The 23,665-nt window shown below is 37.4% G+C and overlaps 1 protein-coding gene across 1 annotated transcript in view; it reads right to left on the reverse strand.

Moving 5' to 3' along the window:
• nkain2 (sodium/potassium transporting ATPase interacting 2) overlaps nucleotides 1-23,665 on the reverse strand; it is a 215,156-nt gene that overhangs the window by 6,424 nt on the left and 185,067 nt on the right. The window contains exons 5-6 of the mRNA XM_067417953.1: nucleotides 16,001-16,061; nucleotides 4,720-4,801 (exon numbers count right to left, since the gene is read on the reverse strand). Coding sequence (XP_067274054.1) covers nucleotides 4,720-4,801; nucleotides 16,001-16,061 — 143 coding nt within the window. The remainder of the gene's footprint in view (nucleotides 1-4,719; nucleotides 4,802-16,000; nucleotides 16,062-23,665) is intronic.

Genomic DNA, 23,665 nt, shown 5'->3' on the forward strand with positions numbered 1-23,665 from the left:
AAATAGTAATATTATATATATATATATATATATATATATATATATATATATATATATATATATATATATATATATATATATATATTTGAAAATGGAATTTAATTCTTCATTTTATATTTAATATTTTTCTGAATTGTAATATTTTTTGTGGAAACCATACTGCATTCGCATTATGCATTATGCATTATTTCAGTAGGTTTTGATTAATCACTTAATGGCATTTATTTGAAGAAGTTTTCTTCTAACACTGGTTATACAACAATGGTAACACTTTACAATACGGTTTAATTTGTGAACATAAGTAAACTGCATTAGTCATGTCTTCATTAGTCAAACTTCATTTCTAAATTTACTAAATAGAAGATAAGGAAGACATTGGAAGACACACGAGTACAGAGCAGATCGGCGCAGACCACAAAACATATCCGACCCACAAAATGCTATATTATAAAGTAATATGGAGGATATTAGGAGGACAAATGGTTAGATATTAGGAGGAAATGTGGCTTTACTGAGCTCAACGTTTCTGGCCGATCTGTGATATAAACAAAATGCTATTGGCTATATTCAAAAAGGGGAGGGGATGCTCTATATGTCCTGCCCTGTCTTCCTGTTTCAGTGGAAATTACGTCAACACATAAAGAGCTGTGCATTTAAAGGCACTTCAGTGGGCCTTTAACATTCGTTAAGGAATTTTGAAATAACATGAACAAACAATGAACAACTGTATTTTAAACTAACATTAACAAAGGTTAATAAATGGTGTAAACATAAACTGCTCATAGTTTATGATAACTAATGCATTAACTATTGTTAACAAAAGAACCCTTACTGTAAAGTGTTACCAATATAAATGTCACTTTTGAACAATTTAATGCATACTTATCTTTAAAACCTTTTATAAGACCTAACGGCAGCCTTTGATACAATAGATCATATGCTGGTCACGGCTAGAAGAGTATGGTTGCAGGGTAAGGCCCTAAATTGGTTCAAATCATACTTGACTGACAGAAGCATGGCAGTACTATTTGTATCATATACATCGAGAGCGACATTGCTTATATGTGGTGTGCCTCAAGGATATATCCTGGTCCCTACGTTTTTTTTTTCACTTTACATGCTACCATTGGAAGACATTTTTAGCAAACACAATATAACATTTCATTGCTAAGCGAATGATTTACATATATATCTACCGTTAACTAAGAAATAGTCTAGAGCATTTAATGTCCTGCCTTTCTGATATTAAAGCATGGCTGGCTTCTAATTTCTTATATCTTAACGGAAACAAGACGAAGGTTGTAGTGTTCGGCCCCAGAGCTAAGGGCGCAGCAGAGTTTAATTTTGGCCCACTGTCAGTGTACGTTAAAGAATGTGTTAAAAACGTGGGTGTGTTTATCGATGGCTCTATGAAGTTGAACACACAGATAAATCATGTCGTAAAGTCTAGCTTTTTTTTAATCTGAGAAATGTGGCCAAGATGAAATCTTGTCTGACATATAAGAGTCTTGAAATAGGAATTCATGCTCTCATATCATCAAGACTGGACTACTGTAATTCTTTATATAAAGGAATTAGTCAAGCCTCTATCTTACGGCTGCAGAAGGTTCGAAATGCTGCAGTGAGATTATTAATGAATATTAAATACATGAACACATCACTCCATCCCTGGTCTCCCAACATCAGCTTCTGGTAGAGTACAGGATTGATTTGAAGTTACTTTTACTAGTATATAAATCTCTGCATGGCCTTGCACCGTTTTATTCATCAGATTTATTTTGAACATCAAACGGGAAGAACACTGAGATCAACAACTCAAAATTTACTTAAAATTCCAAGTTAAGCCGGAAAGGGGATTGTGCATTTACAGCAGTAGTGCCTACTTTGGAATAGCTTATCCATGTATGTCAGGGATGCTGATTCCATACACGTTTTAAAATACAACTTAAGACACACTTATTTTCCATGGCGTATCCCTCTACTCCAGAAACCCTGGAGTATATTCGAATGATTGTGCTTTCCCCCTCATATCCCCCTGAGATTTATGCATTTTATTTCTGGAAAAATTCCTCCTATGACGCAAATTGACGATATTTGCATCATAGGAGGAATTTGGCCAAAGGCTAAAGACTACAGCCAGCAGAGGGAGCCATTTCCACATGTTTCGAACCCGCGCATGGGGGATGGAGATCACACTCAGAGCTCAGCTCACAGCTGCAGGCACTCATTTAAACAGAGCTATTGTGAGCAATGTAAGTCTTTTAACTTCTCATTAATAACATTAATTAAACATTTATAAATTAACATTAATTTCTATGAAAGTTAAGCTTGCAAAGGCATGAACTGAAACGCATCAGACTGAACTCGTGTTGTGAATGTATGCTGCGAGTGTAGTCGCGATTACCTCAGCTTTCATCACGAGAGCTCATTAATCTCACTCCTGCAGTTAGTGCTCAGTGCTGTGATACTCGCGCGGTGACTCACTCATTATATTGAACAGACTCGTTCAGTTTTTAATTGTAGTGTCTTCTCCAACTCAGTCACAGTAATCCAGTAGATGGCTTTGGGAATGGCCTCACAGGGCAGCGAAACATTCTGGGATTTGTAGTCTTTCATCCCCATGAGACAAAAATACATTTTCTGTCTTTTCTCAGTCTAGAAAGCACCAAATTCAAACATAATTTCACATTTCTACTACATTGAGGACCCAGTTTAAATACAGATTCATCTTCCCAGCACTGAAGTACCCCTTTAAATATATTCACATACTAATATGGTTCATGATTGATCTGTGCACTTTATTTTCAACTTCTTCTTTTTTTAATGTAAAAAAAATAGTTTTTTTTCTTTTTAGTCAAATAATATTACATTAGTCTTATATAAAGTTTTAATCATTCGTTTTAGTGGTACATTAAATTAAACTAAATGAAAATGATAAAGTATTTTTATATTTTATTTTATGTTTATTTAGTATCAAGTATCATATATGGGTTTTGGGGCTGTTTACATGACATTGAACAGAAATCTTTGTTTTGTTTAATCTAGTGTTTATGTTATGTGCCTGAAAACATAAGCTTTTGAAATCAGGTTTCGAAGTGCAAGTTTTTGAAAATAATACCGTTATCGTCTCTGCGCAGAACTACAAAAACATGAATTTGCGAAAGCAGTGACATGTTAAACGTTCAGTCTACAGGCGCGTAGTGTTTCTTTACAAAGTGACATCACCAACTACTGGCCTTGTATCATATTAAAGCATTTTTTATCTTTTTCGGGAACAAAGCAAAGGATAAACTTTTCCATTTTTAGTACATCGTTGTCGTGTAAAGGTATCCATTAGTTTAAAAAAGGTCAAGTGTATAATCTCAAATCCTAAATCCACCCTCATCTTACATTGGTTGGACAACCACAAACCACAAACTAATTGAATTTGTTATGCCAGTGTTGCTATACTAGCTGGTTTAATGTTTTAATAGCGCTTGTCTTTTCATGTGAGGAAATCAACCTACAAAAGGCTTACTTAAAGCTGTCCACATTAAACACAAATACTATCGTTAAGAGTATTTTTGTGAATGGGCAGCATAAAACAGATGCATAATGTTATTTAAATTTCCTCATTTTCAGTGATTCCTCCAACCCCATCAGTTCGGTCTTCCATCAAAGAGCTGTCTCTATACAGAGCACAGGCCTAAGCTTTGATCACATTGCTGTCTCACCTTCTGGCATAATGGAGTGCATTGTGGACATAAAGGCTGACTCTATAGAACACAATCACCAATAGATCAGTGTCAATAAGCCAAATCCTCTTAAATCTCCCAACGATCACCCAGTCCCACCTCTGAGCATTCAACTACTTCCTCATAAACATTTAAGCTGCCAACAGAGACTAAGCAAACAGATCACCTCCCCTAATATTGACTTAAGTTATTATCCCAGCCAGACTGACAATGATATTATTTCTTAGAGATGTTCTGCCAGAGATCCTCCTAAGGGTTTTGTTTTGCTCCTGGTCTGTCACGGACCACCTCTCATAAAACCACTTCGGAGTATGTCCAGCATGTCCAACAGAGAGTGTTGTGCACCCAGACACAAACGCAAACCCACGACGAGTCTACAGACGACAGCTGCAGTACAAAACACTTGGGTCCTTGTACATTATTTATATTTTGCTGTGATATTCTAATCTGTAAATGTTATTTAAATAAATAAATAAATATTTTTGTTCAGCAACATAAGAAATAAAATTAGGATTTATTCATTCGACAAAATCATGCTTTTTTCAATAAAATTATATACATTTTTGATTGTTTTATTTGACAGACAGACAGACAGACAGACAGATAGATAGATAGATAGATAGATAGATAGATAGATAGATAGATAGATAGATAGATAGATAGATAGATAGATAGATAGATAGATAGATAGATAGATAGATAGATAGATAGATAGATAGATAGATAGATGCTGATTGATCTGTTATAAAAAATATTAATAAAATTATAAACATATTAGTGGCGGCTTATAAGGAAACTGAAATTGCCTTGCCACGTTTCTGTATTTATGAGCAATTGCAGAGAGCTGATAAAAATAAAAAATCATATATCAAATACAGTGCACCATGAAAATTTACCCTGAAGCACCATTATATGATAAAACACTGCAGACAATGTGGTGTGCTAAAAATTAGGTTTGCTTTGCATTACTGTTTGTGATACTTACATGTACATTGGTTGTAGTTGCAAATGCGATGTCTTCTGTGGCCCTTGGTAACCGTATGAATCAAACCCTCCTATAAAGTCAACTACAGAAATGAGAGAAAGAGGAAAATAGGGGAAGAAAGAGAGGATTATTAATTGGTTTTTAGGGTTTTCATTCATTCAAATGAGCACCTTTTGATTATGTATCCCATGTGTGTCAGTGTGATAATCATGTGTAGTGGATGATCAGCGACCGGACCCTCTAAGAGACTGATATCTTTGGAGGCCGGCTTGTGGCACGCTGTCGGCTGGATAATATGAAAGGCAAACTGACAGGATTACCCCCAGGCCCCTCTGCGAGGGCCCACCAGCTGTTTCAGGCCCTGGAAGACCTAAATTGGTATTAATGCAAAGGTAATAAAGTGTGTGATAAAGATCCAGGCTTTGGAAATCCAAGGCTGTTTCCTAGACCAACGAACACAGGAGATAAGCTGTGGAATTAGCAGAGACCTTCTCTCGTGCATCCCAAACAGAAGGAGAAGGCAAGACCGGGGCGATTATCATTCTGATGATAGATTTTAGGGGGCATATACCTACAAATCCCCTAATCCACGTTGGTCACATTGTGGAATTAGACCTTTGTCCTGATCAGCGTTATCTGGGGACCCGCAGAGGTCAGTCTGAAAGCTTGTGCCAGCGTTATAATCCAGAGCGTTCACTTCTAGCGGGACACTGTTCGCATTTTACCCTCTCCTCATATACACAATTTATTCAGACAGCTTCAACATTTTCTCACATTATCACAGTTTATTCGCTATAGTTTCGAAAATTTTAATAAAATAAGACGAGAACTCTGTCAGAACAAATTCATCTTGATAATGTCAGATAACTTGGATAGAAAGGTATGTACTGTAATGGATTACAATCAACCAATTTTTTAATTGTTTTTTCAATTTTTCTGGTAGGCCTGTGTATGGAGAATTTTGGAGAATAATATGTCACAGTTTACATTATTTAGCTATCCTCACGTACATAAATGATAAATCAAAACTGTATGCTAAGAGTCAATCAGTCATCTTTGACAATAGTAGTCCTGACAGAAACTATTGGTCAATTACAGGCATATGCAAATGTATTTGCCCTTGTGACTTCACCCAAAAGTGAAGCAAAGCGATGCGTTTTTGTAATAAAAATACCCATAATTCTAACTTTATAAACTAAAATCACTAGCTTCCGGTAATGTCTCTCTGCACGTTGAGAGAGTCGTGTTCTGGTGTATGTTGGCGTAGCGTAAGCTTAGATGAGAATAGACACCTATTGGGGTTAAACAAATAGGGCTGGGCAACAAACTCAAGCTCCTCCAACATTTCTGTTTAAAAATCTTGTTTTAGACTTCTAATTCATGACAGATGTTCTGTTTTGCTCTACCCTTTGCGCTTTTGCGTTCCTATCGGGTCAGAGCTCTTCAGACGGAACTCGAATCATGTACGGCCGTTACCAGAAGACATTATAGGTTATTAAAATTGAAAATATGGATATTTTTCTAACAAAACTGCATCGCTTTGCTTCAGAAGGCCGTTATTAACCCCATGGATTCTTTTATGATAGATGGATGAGCTGTTTTGGACTTCAAAAAAGTTACCATTCTTGAAAGAACCAGTTTAATATATAACTCAGATTGTGTTTGGCTGAAAAAATACAGTCATATACACCTAGAATGGCTTGAGGCTGAGAACATTTTTGGTTGAACTAAGCCTTTAAGCTATGACACTTGCAGGCTGTTTTAAAGGTGCCCTAGAATGAAAAATTGAATTAACCTTGCCATAAAAAAGAAAAAAGAAGAAGAAAAAAGATTTCAGTACATGGACATCACATACAGTGAGTCTCAAACACCATTGCCTCCTCCTTCATATGTAAATCTTGTTTGTGAAAAACACCACAGAAAAACAGGCTATTTTCAACATAACACCAACTGTGATGCAATCGCTGGGATCCTTAATATGTACACCCCCAACGTTTGCATGTCAGCACATGTTCATTGTTAGGCGGAATCTCGCAGCTGAATCATCATTTCAGCAGATAAACAAGTGTCACTCGAGGATAGAGAAAACTTCAGATCATGGAAATAAATGTCATGTTTCAGGCTGTGCAGGGGATGTGAGGACTTTTTATAGCCTTCCCACAGATAAAAAATGTCAACAGTCATGGTTGATGTTTATTTACAATTGGATACCGCAACAATTGAACTCAAAGTTTTTTGTTTGCTCTGCCCATTTCACCACGGAGAGTTTTTCTAACCTGGGGCAATATAACAGGATTCGCTCAGCGTCTAAAACTGAAGAAATGGCGGATTCCAACCATATCCTGCAAACAGTAAGTAGTGATTTATCTACTTCTTGACTGTCGAACCCATTTCAGATTAAATAGAAAGTTTCTTAGTAAGACAACATTACAATAATATCCCGTGTTGTCTAGATCTAATGCAAGATGCTAGTATTGGAAACTCCAAGTAAGGGAGTTCATAGATGGGAAGGAAGGAGGCGGGAACCAACATTCAACAACTTTTTAATCAAATAAAAATAAACAAAATGAAAGAAACTTGGGCAGTTCCTCACAGACGACTGCCCGCTCACACAACAAAACGTAAACAAAACATAACATAAAATCCAGGCCTGGTCCTCTCTTCTCTTCCACTGTCGTCACTCCTCCTTTTATACTCCTGTCACTCCGCCGTGAGACGAGACCGGTGTGGTGCGCAGCTGGCGCTCATTAACACTCGCCACCGGCCCGCTCTCAGTCTCACTGCTTGCCACACACACATAACAGTTTGTCAAATGACAAAGGTTAATATTATTTCCTGCCAGTGTTGTCATAAAATACAACAGTAGATACGTATGTTGATCTCTTTTGACGGATTAAAATCTAAATTAGCCTATATTTCATCATTAACACAACTCATGAAGCCAACTAATTTTCTACTACTGTTTAGTTGCTTACAGATCGCTCACTTGATCCTTGTAGCTAACGTCACCTTCACCATCTAAGTTGAAACGATAGTCACTCGACAAGGCTTCTAGTCAATTTGTTAAATAAAAATACATTTTTGAGAACTGAATTATGATTATTTTGCAGCGGGTGAGTAGTAAACATGACACTGACTTTTTTGAGTGGCTTCTACATTACTTTGTTTGGCTAAATAAATCGACTTTTAAATCAGTACTCTACTGTCAAACAAAAGTTCAGTTTGTGATTCAACGTTAAGAAGCTATAAGTATAGTGACGGATGGTATAGATGTGTTAGCCGTCCAGTGAAACAGCCAATTAGAGCAGAATTCTGCATTAATATTCACTACCCTTCCAAATAAGGCAAAAACAGAGCATTACATATAGGGACAATTTCTAGCGTTGTAAATGGACCTGTAAAACCGTATCTGGACAATTTTTTGCCCTTAAATAAGCCACATACCTTCTATTTAGATATCAGAGAACATTTTAAAACATTGTTTCAAATCATTCTAGGGCACCTTTAATTCTACAAAGACCTCATATGTCAATAGATCGAGTCAAATTTGATTTCTCATGCCATAATAAAATGTAAATTACTGCTATGATGGCAAAAGTTGCCATCAATGTAATGCATTTTCGTTGAATAAATGTATTTGTTTCTTTAAAAAATCCACCTCAAACTGACCCCAAACTTTTAAATGCTAGAGCATATATATATATATTTTTTTAAAATCAAAAAGGAAATCTAAGCTACACTGCACTTCTCAGCATTCTCATGCTAATGTTCTTTACATAAATATGTCTGCAGGGGGTAAATGTTAAAATAGATTGCCTTGGGGCAGATATGTGCTCTTAAACAGCTATTAAACATTTCCCCCTTATAATGGAACAAATATCTCAAGTTGTTTTACTGTTGAAATTCCTCCTAGCTAGTCCTGCCAAGATAATAGGAAATGCTGGGATCACTGATCCAGTAATGGAGTACAAAAACAACATACAAGTACTGTCGACTGTGGGCAAGCGGACAGATCGAGGGTCTATGGGCCGCCTTGAGCTACAGCATTAGCATTCAAAGACATACAACAACCATCTCTCGACCTCAACAAAATGACTCAAATAGCTATTTATTCTGCTTTAAGCGACACATCCCAGAAAGGAGCCATTTCAGTGGCACCGGCGCTGCAGGGAATTAGGCTGAGATAGACGTTTTCTCCTCACAGCCTCCATATAGCAAAGCTTTATGAGTTTTATTGTTTTGGCTTCGCCCTTCCAAAAGCTTTTCCTCCAACAAAGGCATTTGTAAACCGCACGCGGCGCACAAAGACTATCAGCATGGGTTCCCACCTCTTTGCAACCACAAAGCCTGATTGCATATCCCCAAAGGAAAGCCTTAACCTAATTTCCTTGTTATAGATGCAAAAAGTGTTTCCCCACAACTTGTGCGCACCGACACTTCCTAATTCTCTAGCTGTTTTTTTTTCTGTTCTCTCAGAGGCAGACTCATTTAAATACTGTCCTTTCTTTAAATGGGCCCTGCGACGTTACCCTTGATAGTAGCTATAATTACGTGCGGACCGTGTTGATTGGTTTTAGCTGTTCATTACCTTTGCGGAGGTGCTTCATGTACTATATTAATTAAAGCCGTAATGGGCAATATGGCTTCCCGATTAGTGTTTCTACATGCCTCAGGGATCAAGCAATCAATATTGTTCACCTGCTTGGAGGATTCAGAGGTTTAACAATTATATTCCTCTGAATTTCCCTGTGCCCATCCTTGGAACGTCAACACCGCTGATAAACTCTCAGTGGACACTAGCACTGTCGTTCATCATGAGCGCTCCGGCAGTCACTCAAACTGGTACCCATGGACTGATTGGGAGAGACTTTCGGGAAGGATTTCCAATTACGCAGCTGTTCTAAATATCTCCTGATCCCTGATTGAGCCAATCAGGATTCTCATTGGATGCAGGGAGCGGTGCTGAATTATGTTTGAGGAAGTTAACCGATCAGAATGGTGGCACAAGTTTTTGCAGTGCAAAGTTTATAGCTCACTTGATTAATCTAAAGACACTAAACTGGATTTTTGTGAAGTTTTTTGCACATATTGCTTAATGGGAGAGTTTTATTCATTAAGGACTCGGAATGAGGCTATTGCACATAATTGGTAAATAGAGATTCTGATTTAAGATGCTTTTCTCCACCATATGGAAAGAGATTATTTGTACAGCCAGTATAAAGTAGTTTACCCAAATATGAAAATTCTGTCAAAGTTATTTGTGTGAGGAACAAACCAAAATACATTATTTATTATTCATGCCCTATGCTGACAAATGCAAATGACCTGGGGTGCACGCAACTGGTGCAATAATTGATTCCTTTTTGCTTTTACTTGCACTTGAACGGACAATACACAAACAATTTTACCTGTTCAAAATACCTGTCTCAGGCAAGTATTCTCTTGGCTATGTCATAAGTGAACAGTTGAGAAAAAAAATTGTCAGTACATTTGGTCCATGCATTCCATCTTAAAGTCACAGTTCCCTGATCATGTGACGAGAGTAAGGCGAGATGATTGACCATGGCAGAGGATTTGTTGCGCAGCAGAGCCTAAGCATCTGATAAATGTCTTATCTTGTATAATGTGTGCTCAGCACTGCCGCTCTCTACACACAAAATTCTAAAACGTAAGTAAAATCGTAAAAACGAACGTCTCCCAATATCAGCGCTATCTTAGGCTGGGCTGTGTAGTTGTAACCACCTCTTAGCCTCTGGTCTTTGTTTGCACTCTGAATATTGAGAGAGTAGTTTGATTATGTTTGCATATACTGTATTGTTTGCACTTAAAGGTGTACTTCAGCGCTGGGAAGATGAATGTGTTTTTTAAACTGGGTCATTTGTGTAGTAGAAATGTGAAAATATTTTTGAATTTGGTGCCTTCTAGACTGAGAAAAGCCATAAAATGTATTTCTGGCTCATGTGGATGAAAGGGGTGGGGGATTGCGGTTGGAAGGGCACGATTATTCAATTATAGTCCCGGGTTTCTACTGATACAAAGCCATATGCTATTCGCTGAAGTAACCCTTTAATAAACTTTGTTATTTATTTTTGTCATTTATACTGTTTTTATTTCCATGTTTAATTTGTGGAAATGAGATCAATAAGGAGGTCACACACAGCCTCAATCAGAAGTTCTGGAAGCTCATGATTCATGTACAGTAAAGTCTAAAGAGACTCATGTGAAATCATACAGGAGGGAAGCCAGACAGTTTTTTTGTGGAAAAACCGTTTACAATGCTTGTTGCAATGATTGTTGTCTTTTAATGCATATGATAATTCATATTCAGAAAGAAAATTACATTAATTACATTAATTCAAGATAAGTTGAAAGATTTCAAAATGCCCCTGCAGACTATTTTCCAGTCATGAATTTTATCATTGAGGATTTCTTAAAAATACTGGGTCAAAATCTCGTCGCATGAGCTAAGTGAATATATAAATAAAGAATATACAGTTCTGAAAAAAATTTGACCACTACAAGTTTAGAAATCAATAGTGGTCTCTTATTTTTTCCAAAGCTATATATATATATATATATATATATATATATATATATATATATATATATATATATATATATATATATATGGACCAACATAGATATACCAATGAACTCATGAATAAAACTCATATACACAAATATCCTGCACTAATAGACCATAATGCTGCACTGGAAGTACTCTGCCACAGGGCTCCCTCTCCGTGATCTTAACGTGTAGTGAAGGCACTCTGTTTAATGAGAGGCTGGCCCTCCAAATACAGCCATGCTTAATTACATACAGAGTGAAGTTTAATGATTCTGATTTCTCTGATTATGAAATGATAAAATGCACTGAAAATACAAGACAAAGAAGGGGGATGCCAAATAACAAATTAACAGCCACGCATACACTTTTTACAGGCATCTCTCTTGGTTTTAGTTGCTTGGTGATGAGAGAATGATGAGAACAGGGAAAATAAGGATTGACTCTGTAAGAGTACAACAGTATTGATCTTGTATGCCAGTGTTAGGCTGCATATCCTTTGTTATTGTAGCTATATTCCTCAAAAGGCTCTCCCAAGAAAATGTTACAAGCATCTGAAGGCAAAACACATTAAACGAATAGTCTGTCATGATCCGCATGAGTTTCTTTCTTCTGTGGAATGCAAATAAGGAAATGTTGAACAACGTAGAGCCCAATGTTTTCAATATAATGAAAGTGAAACAACAAAAAAGTATAATAAAAGTGGTGCATATTCCAAGTCTTAAGAAAGTATATGATTTGCATTATCTTTGGTGTTCCACAGAAAACATAGAAAGTCATATAGATTTAGATACATGTGAGTGAGCAAATGACCAGGTAATTTTCAATGAAATGTTTCTTATAAATATAAGGAGTATTATCAGTCGGTTCATCATAATTATTATGCTTTCTAATCTTCAGTCAGGACAGAAAGCCGACTAAAGAGAGTGTCACAGTGGCTGCAGTGGTGATAAGTGTGGTCGCCTGAGCATAACAATTGAAACAATTTTCTCCTTGCTTTAAAACACTAGGTCACGGGCCGGTCGTTTGGGATCAATAAAAGCAATCTTTTAGACTTTGCAACATCTAAATTCAAATGTTTACTGGGGCATTCAAACTAGGCTAAAGATCTGCCACCAAGAGTTTAATATGTCAGTGCTTCATTACTGCAGGAAACAAAGATTCCCACACAATCCTAAAGCATAAAACGTATATGCGTATATGTCTGTGAATATAAAAATCTGATAGTGTGATCTGTTTGATTAATATAATATAATATAATTGCCATAATATACATGCATCTTAACAGCAGTTTAAGTTTTATTATATATATATATATATATATATATATATATATATATATATATATATATATATATATATATATATATAGTCCCAAATGTTTTTTTTTTGTAAGACAATTGTTTAATTTGAAACTGTAATATATATATACACACACACTCACCTAAAGGGTTATTAGGAACACCTGTTCAATTTCTCATTAATGCAATTGTCTAATCAACCAATCACATGGCAGTTGCTTCAATGCATTTAGGGGTGTGGTCCTGGTCAAGACAATCTCCTGAACTCCAATCTGAATGTCAGAATGGGAAAGAAAGGTGATTTAAGCCATCTTGAGCGCGGCATGGTTGTTGGTGCCAGACGGGCCGGTCTGTGTATTTCACAATCTGCTCAGTTACTGGGATTTTCACACACAACCATTTCTAGGGTTTACAAAGAATGGTGTGAAAAGGGAAAAACATCCAGTATGCGGCAGTCCTGTGGGCGAAAATGCCTTGTTGATGCTAGAGGTCAGAGGAGAATAGGCCGACTGATTCAAGCTAATAGAAGAGCAACTTTGACTGAAATAACCACTCATTACAACCGAGGTATGCAGCAAAGCATTTGTGAAGCCACAACACGCACAACCTTGAGGCGGATGGGCTACAACAGCAGAAGACCCCACCGGGTACCACTCATCTCCACTACAAATTGGTAAAAGAGGCTACAATTTGCACAAGCTCACCAAAATTGGACAGTTGAAGACTGGAAAAATGTTTCCTGGTCTGATGAGCCTCAATTTCTGTTGAGACATTCAGATGTTAGAGTCAGAATTTGTCGTAAACAGAATGAGAACATGGATCATGCCTTGTTATCACTGTGCAGGCTGGTGGTGGTGGTGTAATGGTGTGGGGGATGTTTTCTTGACACATTAGGCCCCTTAATGCCAATTGGGCATCCTGAGCATTGTTTCTGACCATGTCCATCCCTTTATGACCACCATGTACCCATCCTCTGATGGCCACTTCCAGCAGGATAATGCACCATGTCACAAAGCTTAAATAATTTCAAATTGGTTTCTTGAACATGACAATGAGTTCACTGTACTAAAATGGCCACAACAGTCACCAGATCTCAACCCTATAGAGCATCTTTGGGATGTGGTGGAACGGGAGCTTCGTGCCCTGGATGTTCATCCCACAAATCTCCATCAACTGCAAGATGCTATCCTATCAATATGGGCCAACATTTCTAAAGAATGCTTTCAGCACCTTGTTGAATCAATGCCACGTAGAATTAAGGCAGTTCTGAAGGCGAAAGGGGGTCAAACACCGTATTAGTATGGTGTTCTTAATAATCCTTTAGGGGAGTGTATATACATAATTAATATATTACATAATGAATAAAAAAATAAAAAAATACAATACAGTACATAAAAAAATAGACCCTTACAGTTTTAAATGAAAAAAATTGTCTTATTCTTATCGCATGACCATAATTTATGCCATAAATGAAGGAATATTTTAAGTTGTTTCCACTGTTATAATGATACAAAAATAATTTGGCACTGTGCTGGTTTTTGGTTGTGGAAGTCTCACCACTAGAAACCAGTGATGTATATGTGCAGTGATGTATATGACATTTGTGCGTCCTTAAATATGGAAGCCTCAGGTGCCACTTCACTTGCTGTCTTGTGGAAAGGTATTAGGCTCAGATGTAGATGTCACTTTTTCTCTTTCTAACTCATCTTTCCGTGATTTCTCAAAAAACGTAATATTGAACTTTGTGCATCTCTCACTCTCACATGCAAAGAAAACTAATCTCTGCACAAGTTTTATTTTATTATTCTATTTATTTTTGTACTTTATTAAAACAAGAGATGTTTTTTCTGTTTTGTAGCTGATTGTGACCAAATACCTTTTTATTTTTTATCAGCCCTACCCAAAAATATATGACATGCAAAAGTGCATTCTGTTTACTGCTTTGTGCTTAAAGGGATAGTTCACCCAAACATTTTAATAACCCCATGATTAACTCACTCTCAAGCCATACTATGTGTATATGACATTCTTCTTTCAGACGAATACAATCAGAGTAATGTAAAAAAAAAATTCTGGCTCTTCCAAGCTTTATAATGGCAGTGAATGGCAGCCCAAAATTTGAAGCTCAAAAGAGTGCATCCATTCATAAAAGTAATCCACATGGCTCCAGGGGATTAATAGAGGCCTTTTGAAGTGAATCGTTAAAATATATATATCAATATTTAACACAATATAAAGTAAAATATCACCACCTTCCTAAAATAACTGCCTAAAGTAATTTTTACAAAAATATTTTTTTTTGCATAAGTCATCTCCTCATGATGCTGGCCACCTCTGGTAAAATCACCAACATCCTCAGTTGAACAGATCATGAAATTCCACCCCTGTAGTATAATGGGCTATGTCAAGAGTGTGATTTAGGCCATTTTATTTTGCCTAAGTCAAAAGATAATGAGACTTGGGCAATTTAGAAGCTTTTCAAGATGGCAGCTGCATCAAGAAGAACGACAATCTATACTCAACCTCCGAAGTAATTGGTTCATTGTTTTGTGATTTCTGAGAAACCTAAAAACTGGTGCAGCTGGTGCGGTGATGACGTCGGACATATCGTTAAAGAGCATCACTGGCTCAACGATGACGTCAGATGTAGTGCAAGCATTTTGAATTGCAAGAGGCTCTACGCTTTCTTCTAAAAAGAAGGCTTTTATTAACCCCCCGGAGCCATGTGGATTACTTTTATAATAGATGGATACACTTGTTTGATCTTCAAATTTGGGACTGCCATTATAATGCTTGGAAGAACAAGGATATTATTGAATATAACTCCGATTGTATTTGTCTGAAACAACTAGGATGGCTTAAAGGGTTAGTTCACCCAAATGTCGTTTCAGCAGTTTGGATCGCGTGCCAAACTGCCAAACTGCTGAAATCACATGACATTGGCGATCCGAATCATTGATTGATTCACTGATTCATGACCGTTTGAATCTTTATTTGAGGAACACAGAAGAGGACACTGTTGAATAAATTCGTAGTTTTTGATATTTTTGGACCAAAATGTATTTTCGATGCTTCAAGAGATTCTAATGAACTAACTGATGTCACATATGGACTACTTTGATGATGTTTTTATTCCCTTTCTGGACATGGACAGTATAGTGTGCATAAACTGCATATGCTCTGGAACTAAAATATAAAATATCTTAAACTGTGTTCTGAAGACGAACGGAGGTCTTACGGGTGTGGAACAACATTAGGGTGAGTCATTAATGACTTTCATTTTTGGGTGAACCGTCCCTTTAATACACTAAAGGAGGCTGTACTGTACCAGTTGTGGTCAGAATTATTGGCACACCTGGTAAATATGATCAAATATGAAAACACACTCATGACTCGGTTATGAAGATATACTCACAGCTGTCCTCTTCTTCTGAAATGAGCTTCACAACATAACAGGCATAGATGAACCCAGCAAGCTGTAAAGACAACAGAAAATAACACTGATTAGAATAATCAACCATATTAATCAATTTGCCTATATTAAGGTTAAGAGTAAGGCACAAAATGGAACCGGGAAAATGTTTCGCAAACAGGTTTCACAAACATTCCTAGCACATATAAAACTAAAAATGCCTGACAACTAGTTGCTCTTTTCAAGTGTAACTACAAGAAAGGATTTCTGTTATCATATAAACACATTAAAAAAAATTCTCTCTCAAGAAACTGACCAAAATGATTGAGAAATCCAATAAAATGCTCTTTAAAATGACAATGCCCCTCCCCAAATCAATGATTTTGCTTTGACAAAAACTCAACTTACTCCTTCAACAAAAAAACAAAAAAATCAACAAAGGAAATAAAACTGTTTGTGAAACCATTTCATCTGTTAATTATACCAGAATAAAACAAAACAAAACAAACCATTATTGAAGACCATGGTTCATTCTGTTAATTAGAGATGAAAACAAGAGCACATTTTTAACAGCGGAGAAAACATATTGATATGGTTTGCTCAAATTAGAGAGTATCTGTAATAAAAACAGGAGAGAATGAAGAGATCAAAGATAGAGGGAGGTAGGCTTATTTTCATTGAGGAAACAGGTGTTGTAGCGGCGAGAGCTTTACATCAAACTGAGACACCGCCACAGGAAATGGGTCTTTCGAGCAATGAGGACAGAGCAAAGCTGAAATGTTGGAGCCTCATCCTCTCTGTCGCTCCAAAACACAGCACTTCTGAATCCTACAAGCACACGGATGCACAAAGCTCCTATTTTCCTGGCTCTGAATCACTCATCAGCATCCGTGTTTAATGAAAAAGACGGTCGGTAGCGGTGGTGCACTTGGGACTTGAACAGTGATTAAGAGGGATAAATGTGAAACGATGATGAAAAGATTGTATAAGAATATTGAGTACTGTAAACACATTTACTGGACAAACAAGAGACTTGGATCTACTCGGAGCAGACTCTTTAAAAAGCTCAGGGAGCACAGCTGTGCTTTTTATAAACCCTCTTCATCAGAGAGCCCTGTTGTTGTGTGTCAAACCCATGATTTTATAGAACTGGACTGATTGCACGTCTCTGATCAAATCAAGAGAAATGAAAGAGTGGGACAGCTTGAAGTCCATTTGTCTGCACTGGTAGAAAGGTCAACAAGACCAGCACAAACACAAAGTTTACTTAATTTTACATAAGTTCATTCCAAGTAATGAGGTGACCAGCTGCTTGTTAAATTTGACCTACACTTATATGTTGCTTTTATAAATGCTCACAAAAATATTTCATTTCCATGTGTCAAGAAAAGGTATAAAGGTGTTCTATTCATTATTTTGCTAAGCCTAGTGGTTGTTGTCCTTGTTAGGTTAACACTAACAAATAAATAAATCTTAGTGCCTCAATAAAATCCAGCTGAATCCATTATTTATAGTGAATAAAGATTTAAAATATATTATATTAAATAATATAATAAATGTAACTATTCCCTTGTCTAGTCCCTGTCACGGCAAAACTGAATTTCAGCATCATTACTCCAGTCTCCAGTGTCACATGACCCGACCTTCAGAAATAATTTTCATATGCGGATTTGTTGCTCAAGAAAGATCTTTAAATTGTTATCAATGTTGAAAAAAGTTGTGCTGCTTTATATTTTTGTGGAAACCGTTATACCGTTTTTCAGGATTATGTGATGAACAGCAAGTTCAAAAGAACAGTATTCATTTGAAATGATTTTTGTAACAAATGTTAGTGCATTTAGTCACTTTTTTATCAATGTAATGCATTTTTGCTGAATAAAAATATATATATTTTAAAATGACTTGAAACTTTTTATTGTGTGCTGGGTCGATTACGACTTCTTCTAGCAATAAAAACATTATTTTTTACAAAGGTCAAGTTCGGTTAACTCTGAGCTGCATATTTGCATCACGTGAAGATATCACATATCACGGCCGTTGCAGTGTCCAAAGAAACTTTTCATACTCAGTCAAGTGTAATCGTTACCGTGGCTTAACCCAATACAACATGTTATTTTAAGTGCGTGTTAATGTTCCTCAACACTGCGCCACAGTTGTGCTGAGAGCAAATGTTCTTCGACACTCCCAAAAAGGCCACCCAGTCTTGAGGTTATAATTAAGAGGCAGAGCGCCATTTGCTTTTCTATGAGATACAAACTCGTGTCCCCTCAGGGAATGCTCTAGAATGCGCCGTGTTTACAAGAGTGTTTATGTATAGCCATTTCTTATCATTTGAGCAGTTCATTTAACTAAACCCGCAGAACAAACTGTCCAGGACTGCATTCCCAGTCCAATCCCTCCGGATAATCAGTGCGGTGGTAAATGGGAGGATTTAGGATTCCGAGAATACCTCAAGGTCTTGCTCTCATTTACACAGAATAATGTACCACTCCCTCCTTCTTCCCAGCGTCAGTGGAGAGCATGGGGCCACGCTCAAACCCATGCAATCTGTATCCAGACAGGGTCATTTACATAATACCACATAGCTATGTGAAGGACAAGGACCGATGTTGTCAACTCGGCTCAGCTCATATTGGGACAAACAGTATTCTGGTTTCCAGTTCCTTGGATAAAGCAACCATAATGAGGAGACAATGGAGGTGGCTAAGCAGCTAGCATCTCTGTGTTTGTGTGGGGAAAGAGGTGGATTAATGTTCAACATACATAATACAGGCTGCTCTTTTGATTACCAATTGTGTTTGCAAAAGATGTAAACCAATAGCCTGTCAAGCCAGACCCACATCAAGATGTTTGGTCTGGAAACTCACCATAGACAGGGCTCAATCCGAGGGGCGGGATAAACGGTTGTCTTTCAAACTCCCTCTGCACGCGATAGGATAGCGCTACAACCAACCAGAGCAACGAAGGTGAAACAGAGCTTGTGTATAGATTAAACATTCGCCGAATCCGGTCGGCTAAACTCCGAACACATCTTCCCTTTTTAAGAATGACTTCAGTGCCGTTCTTTGTTCTTTTCTCAGAGAAAAGCTTAACTCCAAGTCTTCCAGAGTCGCGGTCAAAGCTGATTCGAAAGACCGCCGTTCGCCAGTTTCTGTGTTTACTAGAAGCACGCAAACGCAACTCGGCCGTTGTCATTATGGCCCGCCCACCGACTCTATACACGATGTGATTGGCCCGGCAAGAGTTTGGCGATTACAGCTCAGAAGGGTATTGAGAATTGCTAGACGACACTTGCGTGCAGATTAGATTTGCTGCCGCTAGGGGGCGTCCAGATTTCTAGGCTAGTCAACCAAATTATGGGGCTGTAAATATAGTCTGTACTAGCTGTGTGATAAAGAGCACATAAAAAGGATCAGAATGGCTAAATATCATGCTAAATAATAGCATGTAAAAAGGTAATATATAAATAAAATGTAATGTAGAACAAATAATGTAGAACCTCAAATGGGCAAACATGCCATGGTTCTGTTACTTAGTGTAGTTTTGCTCTTGGGTTTGTGACAGAGCCAAGACACAGCTAAAATGTCAAGTTTGGTGTGAGCACATGGCTTGTCATGTTTTTCCTTGTGCCATGTGCTCTCATGTCTATTGTCTTGACCCCACCCCTCTTGTTACCTGATTATTGCTTTACTTGCCCCACCTCTTTTCCCTTGTTACCTGCCTTGTTTGTTCCCTATTTTGTCTCCTTGTGTTTGCTGTACTGTGCTGGATCAGTTGTTTATGTTACCCGTCAAGTGCTTCTGGTATGCTTCATGTTTCCCCTGTGCCTTGTGTTTAGTTTAAGTAATAGTTTGGTTTTCCCCCTTGTGGGTAGTTTTGTTTGTTTCTATTTTTATTTTTAATAAAGCCCATATTCTCCTGCCCATAGGAACCCTCGCTCCTTTCACCCATCACCAACCTTGACAAAACATACTTTAAAAGTTTTAGGCAAGATAAACATTTTCAATGTTAAATTGTTGTCCCCAATATCTCCTGCTTTATGGAATTACTTTTGTCTCAAACGAAACTTTATAAAACTGAACAAAAAAAGATTTGTTTTTCGCAAATCGTGGATTGTGTATGCATTGCCAAAGATTTCACTCACGTTTCTCAGTTTTCCGTTTGAAAAAAATCTCTGGTTAACTAGAAGAGCATCATTTATTTTGTTTGTTATATTAGAGGCGATCTGGCGCTCGTTGCCTGTTATCAGTGGCGCGTGCAGTCTACACACAGACGAGCGCTTTAATCTATGCTCAGGTCAGAGAGGACCTGTCCATCAAAAGCTCTTTATCCAATCTGAATAGATCACTGTTAAGCCCGCCCCCACGAGAGGTTTGTGTCAAAAGAGCAAACGAAAAACTGAGAAACGTAAGCGAAATCTTTGGCAATGCATTAAATCCACGATTTGCGAAAACGAATCTTTGAAAAACATTAACAAGGAAACAAAACGAGAGACAAAGAAACAACAAAAAAAAACTGTATAACTGTATGACTTAAGAGAACAAGTATGCTACTGTTACAATTGAACCATTGAAAAATCTTAGGCCTGACGTTAACTGTCTAGCAGAAAAAAAGATGTCTCTGCGACCATTTTGAACCCCCAAAATAGCCTACTAGCCGGGATTCCTTCTTTATGTGTACAGATGTCACGTAATGACTTAAAGGTATGGTTGAATTTCCCGCAGAAATCCACCAGTAAGTACCACTGGAATTAAAAACATTATAACTTACCGTTGTAAATTGAGCTGAGGTAAGCAGATAGTTTTGAAAACTGGCTGGTTATGTACTTGCTCAATTTTTTTTTTAGTTTTTTTTAATAATGTTTAACCCAAATAAGTTACGTAACGCTTTAAAATGTACCATAGCTATTTAAATGTTTAGCCATTTTTTTTGCATACTGTGAAGTATAAATATGTTCATCTATATATATTTTAAAAATCCACAGTAGCTATACATTTTGACCATTTGTGTTTTTTGATATATTCATATTTTCAACATAATAACAATAAATACAATAAAAGTTTTTAAAAATAGTATTTGATAATATGCATAAGGCAATACTAGTACATTTACATTTTAACTTTTGATTAAAAACTGTCAAGAAAAATACTAAACAATGTATATGTTACTACACAAAAAAAACTACAAAAATACAATGAAAATGGAAGGTCAAGTAAAGCACACTGCCTCATGGGATACATATTCTTCACTGTGTACTCTACTGTCATCTGTAAAAAAAAGGTGAGTGCAGAAATATGTAATAATAAGAAATGTAACACACACACACACACACACACACACACACACACACACACACACACACACACACACACACACACACACACACACACACACACACACACACACACACACACACACACACACACACACACACACACACACACACACACACACACACACACACACACACGTTGTTGTATTGTGTACCCTCATTCTCTGCTATGTCATTCCCAATAGACAAGACTAAATTTAGATTCTATACATGTGAATAATACATGCAGGGTTTCTAAAGAGGTGCTAAATAATTGAGAATGCGTCTGGGAGCAAGAATTGATCTCGATGCAAGTGTCTTAAAGTTGAACCTCACGCACAAGCTTGCTCATTCTTCAACGCCTGCAGTTTCGATAAATGAGTTTTAATGTTTAATATGTTTATCTTCAAAGCATGGAGCAACTCGATTCAGCAACTTGATTTAGCTTTAGCATGTTAAGAATGCAAATGTTATTGAAGCTACATCCGCTACAAAGACTTAAACAGAAACAGGCTACATGTCTTACATGACGCAGAATAGCAAACTTGTGTGCATATTCTAGTACTGATTTACATAACAGTCAGATTAAAGAATTTAACTCATAAGTGTCTCTTGAATAATTTATCAAAACAGCTGAATAAAAAAAACTACATAAAATGTACAGCATTTCTGACTTGACAGGAAATTCTGACTTGATTGTCACTTCCTGCACAAGGTCATCTTTGATCAGCCTTGAACATCCACTCGAGCTTGTAATATTTCGGGTAGTTTTACAAAGCTACCGTTTAGCCATTAACATTGAACAATTTTCCCTTGAAGGTTATCTATGTTAATAAAATAAGTGCACTTCAACAAATCATTTTCACTATTATTCATTTTCTGAAATTTTCTGAAGAATTTATTGCTCCTTAGTTTTGTTTCTCACCAGTCTTTTTCATTCCTCTCTGAATTAAAATGGAGTTAAAACTGAATTTAATTGAGAATTAAAAGGTTTTTTTGCTACTTTAACTTCAAAAAATCACTTACACCAGCATCTAGAATACTGTCTGTATGAACGTGCAACAGGAGCCTTTATTTGCTCTATAGTAACCATAGTGACAGTGGCCAAAGTAATATCAAAGATGGCGGCGTCCATAAAAGTCTTATCAATTCTGACACGTCAAGAGTCCAATTGAGCCGCGAGTTTATCCATCAAATCTTCATTAACCGACAGGACCTTCAATGTAAACACGCTAGCCGGACCCTTTAACCGCTTTACTTGCGTCGAGTGCTTTGCAGCCTCTCGCGTACGACACAGCATTTGAGTCGCGTGTGCATGAAACACAAAACTAACGGAAGGCGCTTTGGTGGAGAACGGTGACTGGATCTAGAAACTTCGGATGACACACAGCTCATATCTCCGTCGCTGTAAGTTACAGAAGTCAGACACGACTCTATCGTACAAAGCGGTTCCGTTCACACAGCGCAGGTTTCCAGAGAATTGGGTTGTGAGCCTTGAAAATGTATGGGAGTGAGTTCGGTTTTAGAATGCGGTTGTCACTCTTGTAAATAACTGTACTGTGTGTGAACGTAACCGTAGTAAGGACTCAAATACAGGTATGACAACCGTATTCTGCTGCTGTGTGAACGAGACTTCTTTCAAAAACAGTGAAAAAATCTCAGTAAAACATGAGGTTTACTAAAGATTTTTTTTTATTGGTTCTAAGATCTCTTCTTACCGTTTCTTACATAACCTACTTTCTCTTGAACTTTTTTTCTGGGCAGAATCACTCGGCTTGATCAATTTAGTATGTTGTCACAGCATCAGTCGACCCATTTCTGTGCCAGTGTGGATGGCTGCTTCAAACTGCGCTCTGGCACTTGGCGGCCTGGACTAATTCACATGCCCTTGACTTCCTCCTCGGCCGCCGGGCCTCTCTCCAGGTGGGCTGCTCACTCCTGGCTTTTATAGACTGCGCTAGTGAGCTACTTAACATGCCAACAACCACCCATGTTCTGACGCACCAAACGTCTTCTGCAATCTTTCAAGTGCAAACACTTATTCGGGGGCAGTCTGTGTTGTGTATTTTTTAACACCACACTCAGCACAAATCAAGGGTGAATGCTTTATGCACTGTTTATGAAATGATTTAAATAGACAACCAGTTAGAACGGCCGTGTTCTTGTAAAATGTGGATAGCTGACACGAAGAAATGCTGATTATATTGGCGTTGGGGTCGTTTATAGGGTGAGAGGAGAAGTGATGTGTTTTTTATGACTCATCGTGGTAAAGTCAAACTGTTTTTTCAGTAAAACGGTCCTGTTTTAAAATGGACTGAGTGTTGCTTGGCACAAAGCAGACAGAGCATCACAAATAC

Source organism: Pseudorasbora parva, chromosome 15 (assembly GCF_024679245.1).
Source record: "Pseudorasbora parva isolate DD20220531a chromosome 15, ASM2467924v1, whole genome shotgun sequence".
In the NCBI taxonomy this organism is placed as follows: domain Eukaryota; kingdom Metazoa; phylum Chordata; class Actinopteri; order Cypriniformes; family Gobionidae; genus Pseudorasbora; species Pseudorasbora parva.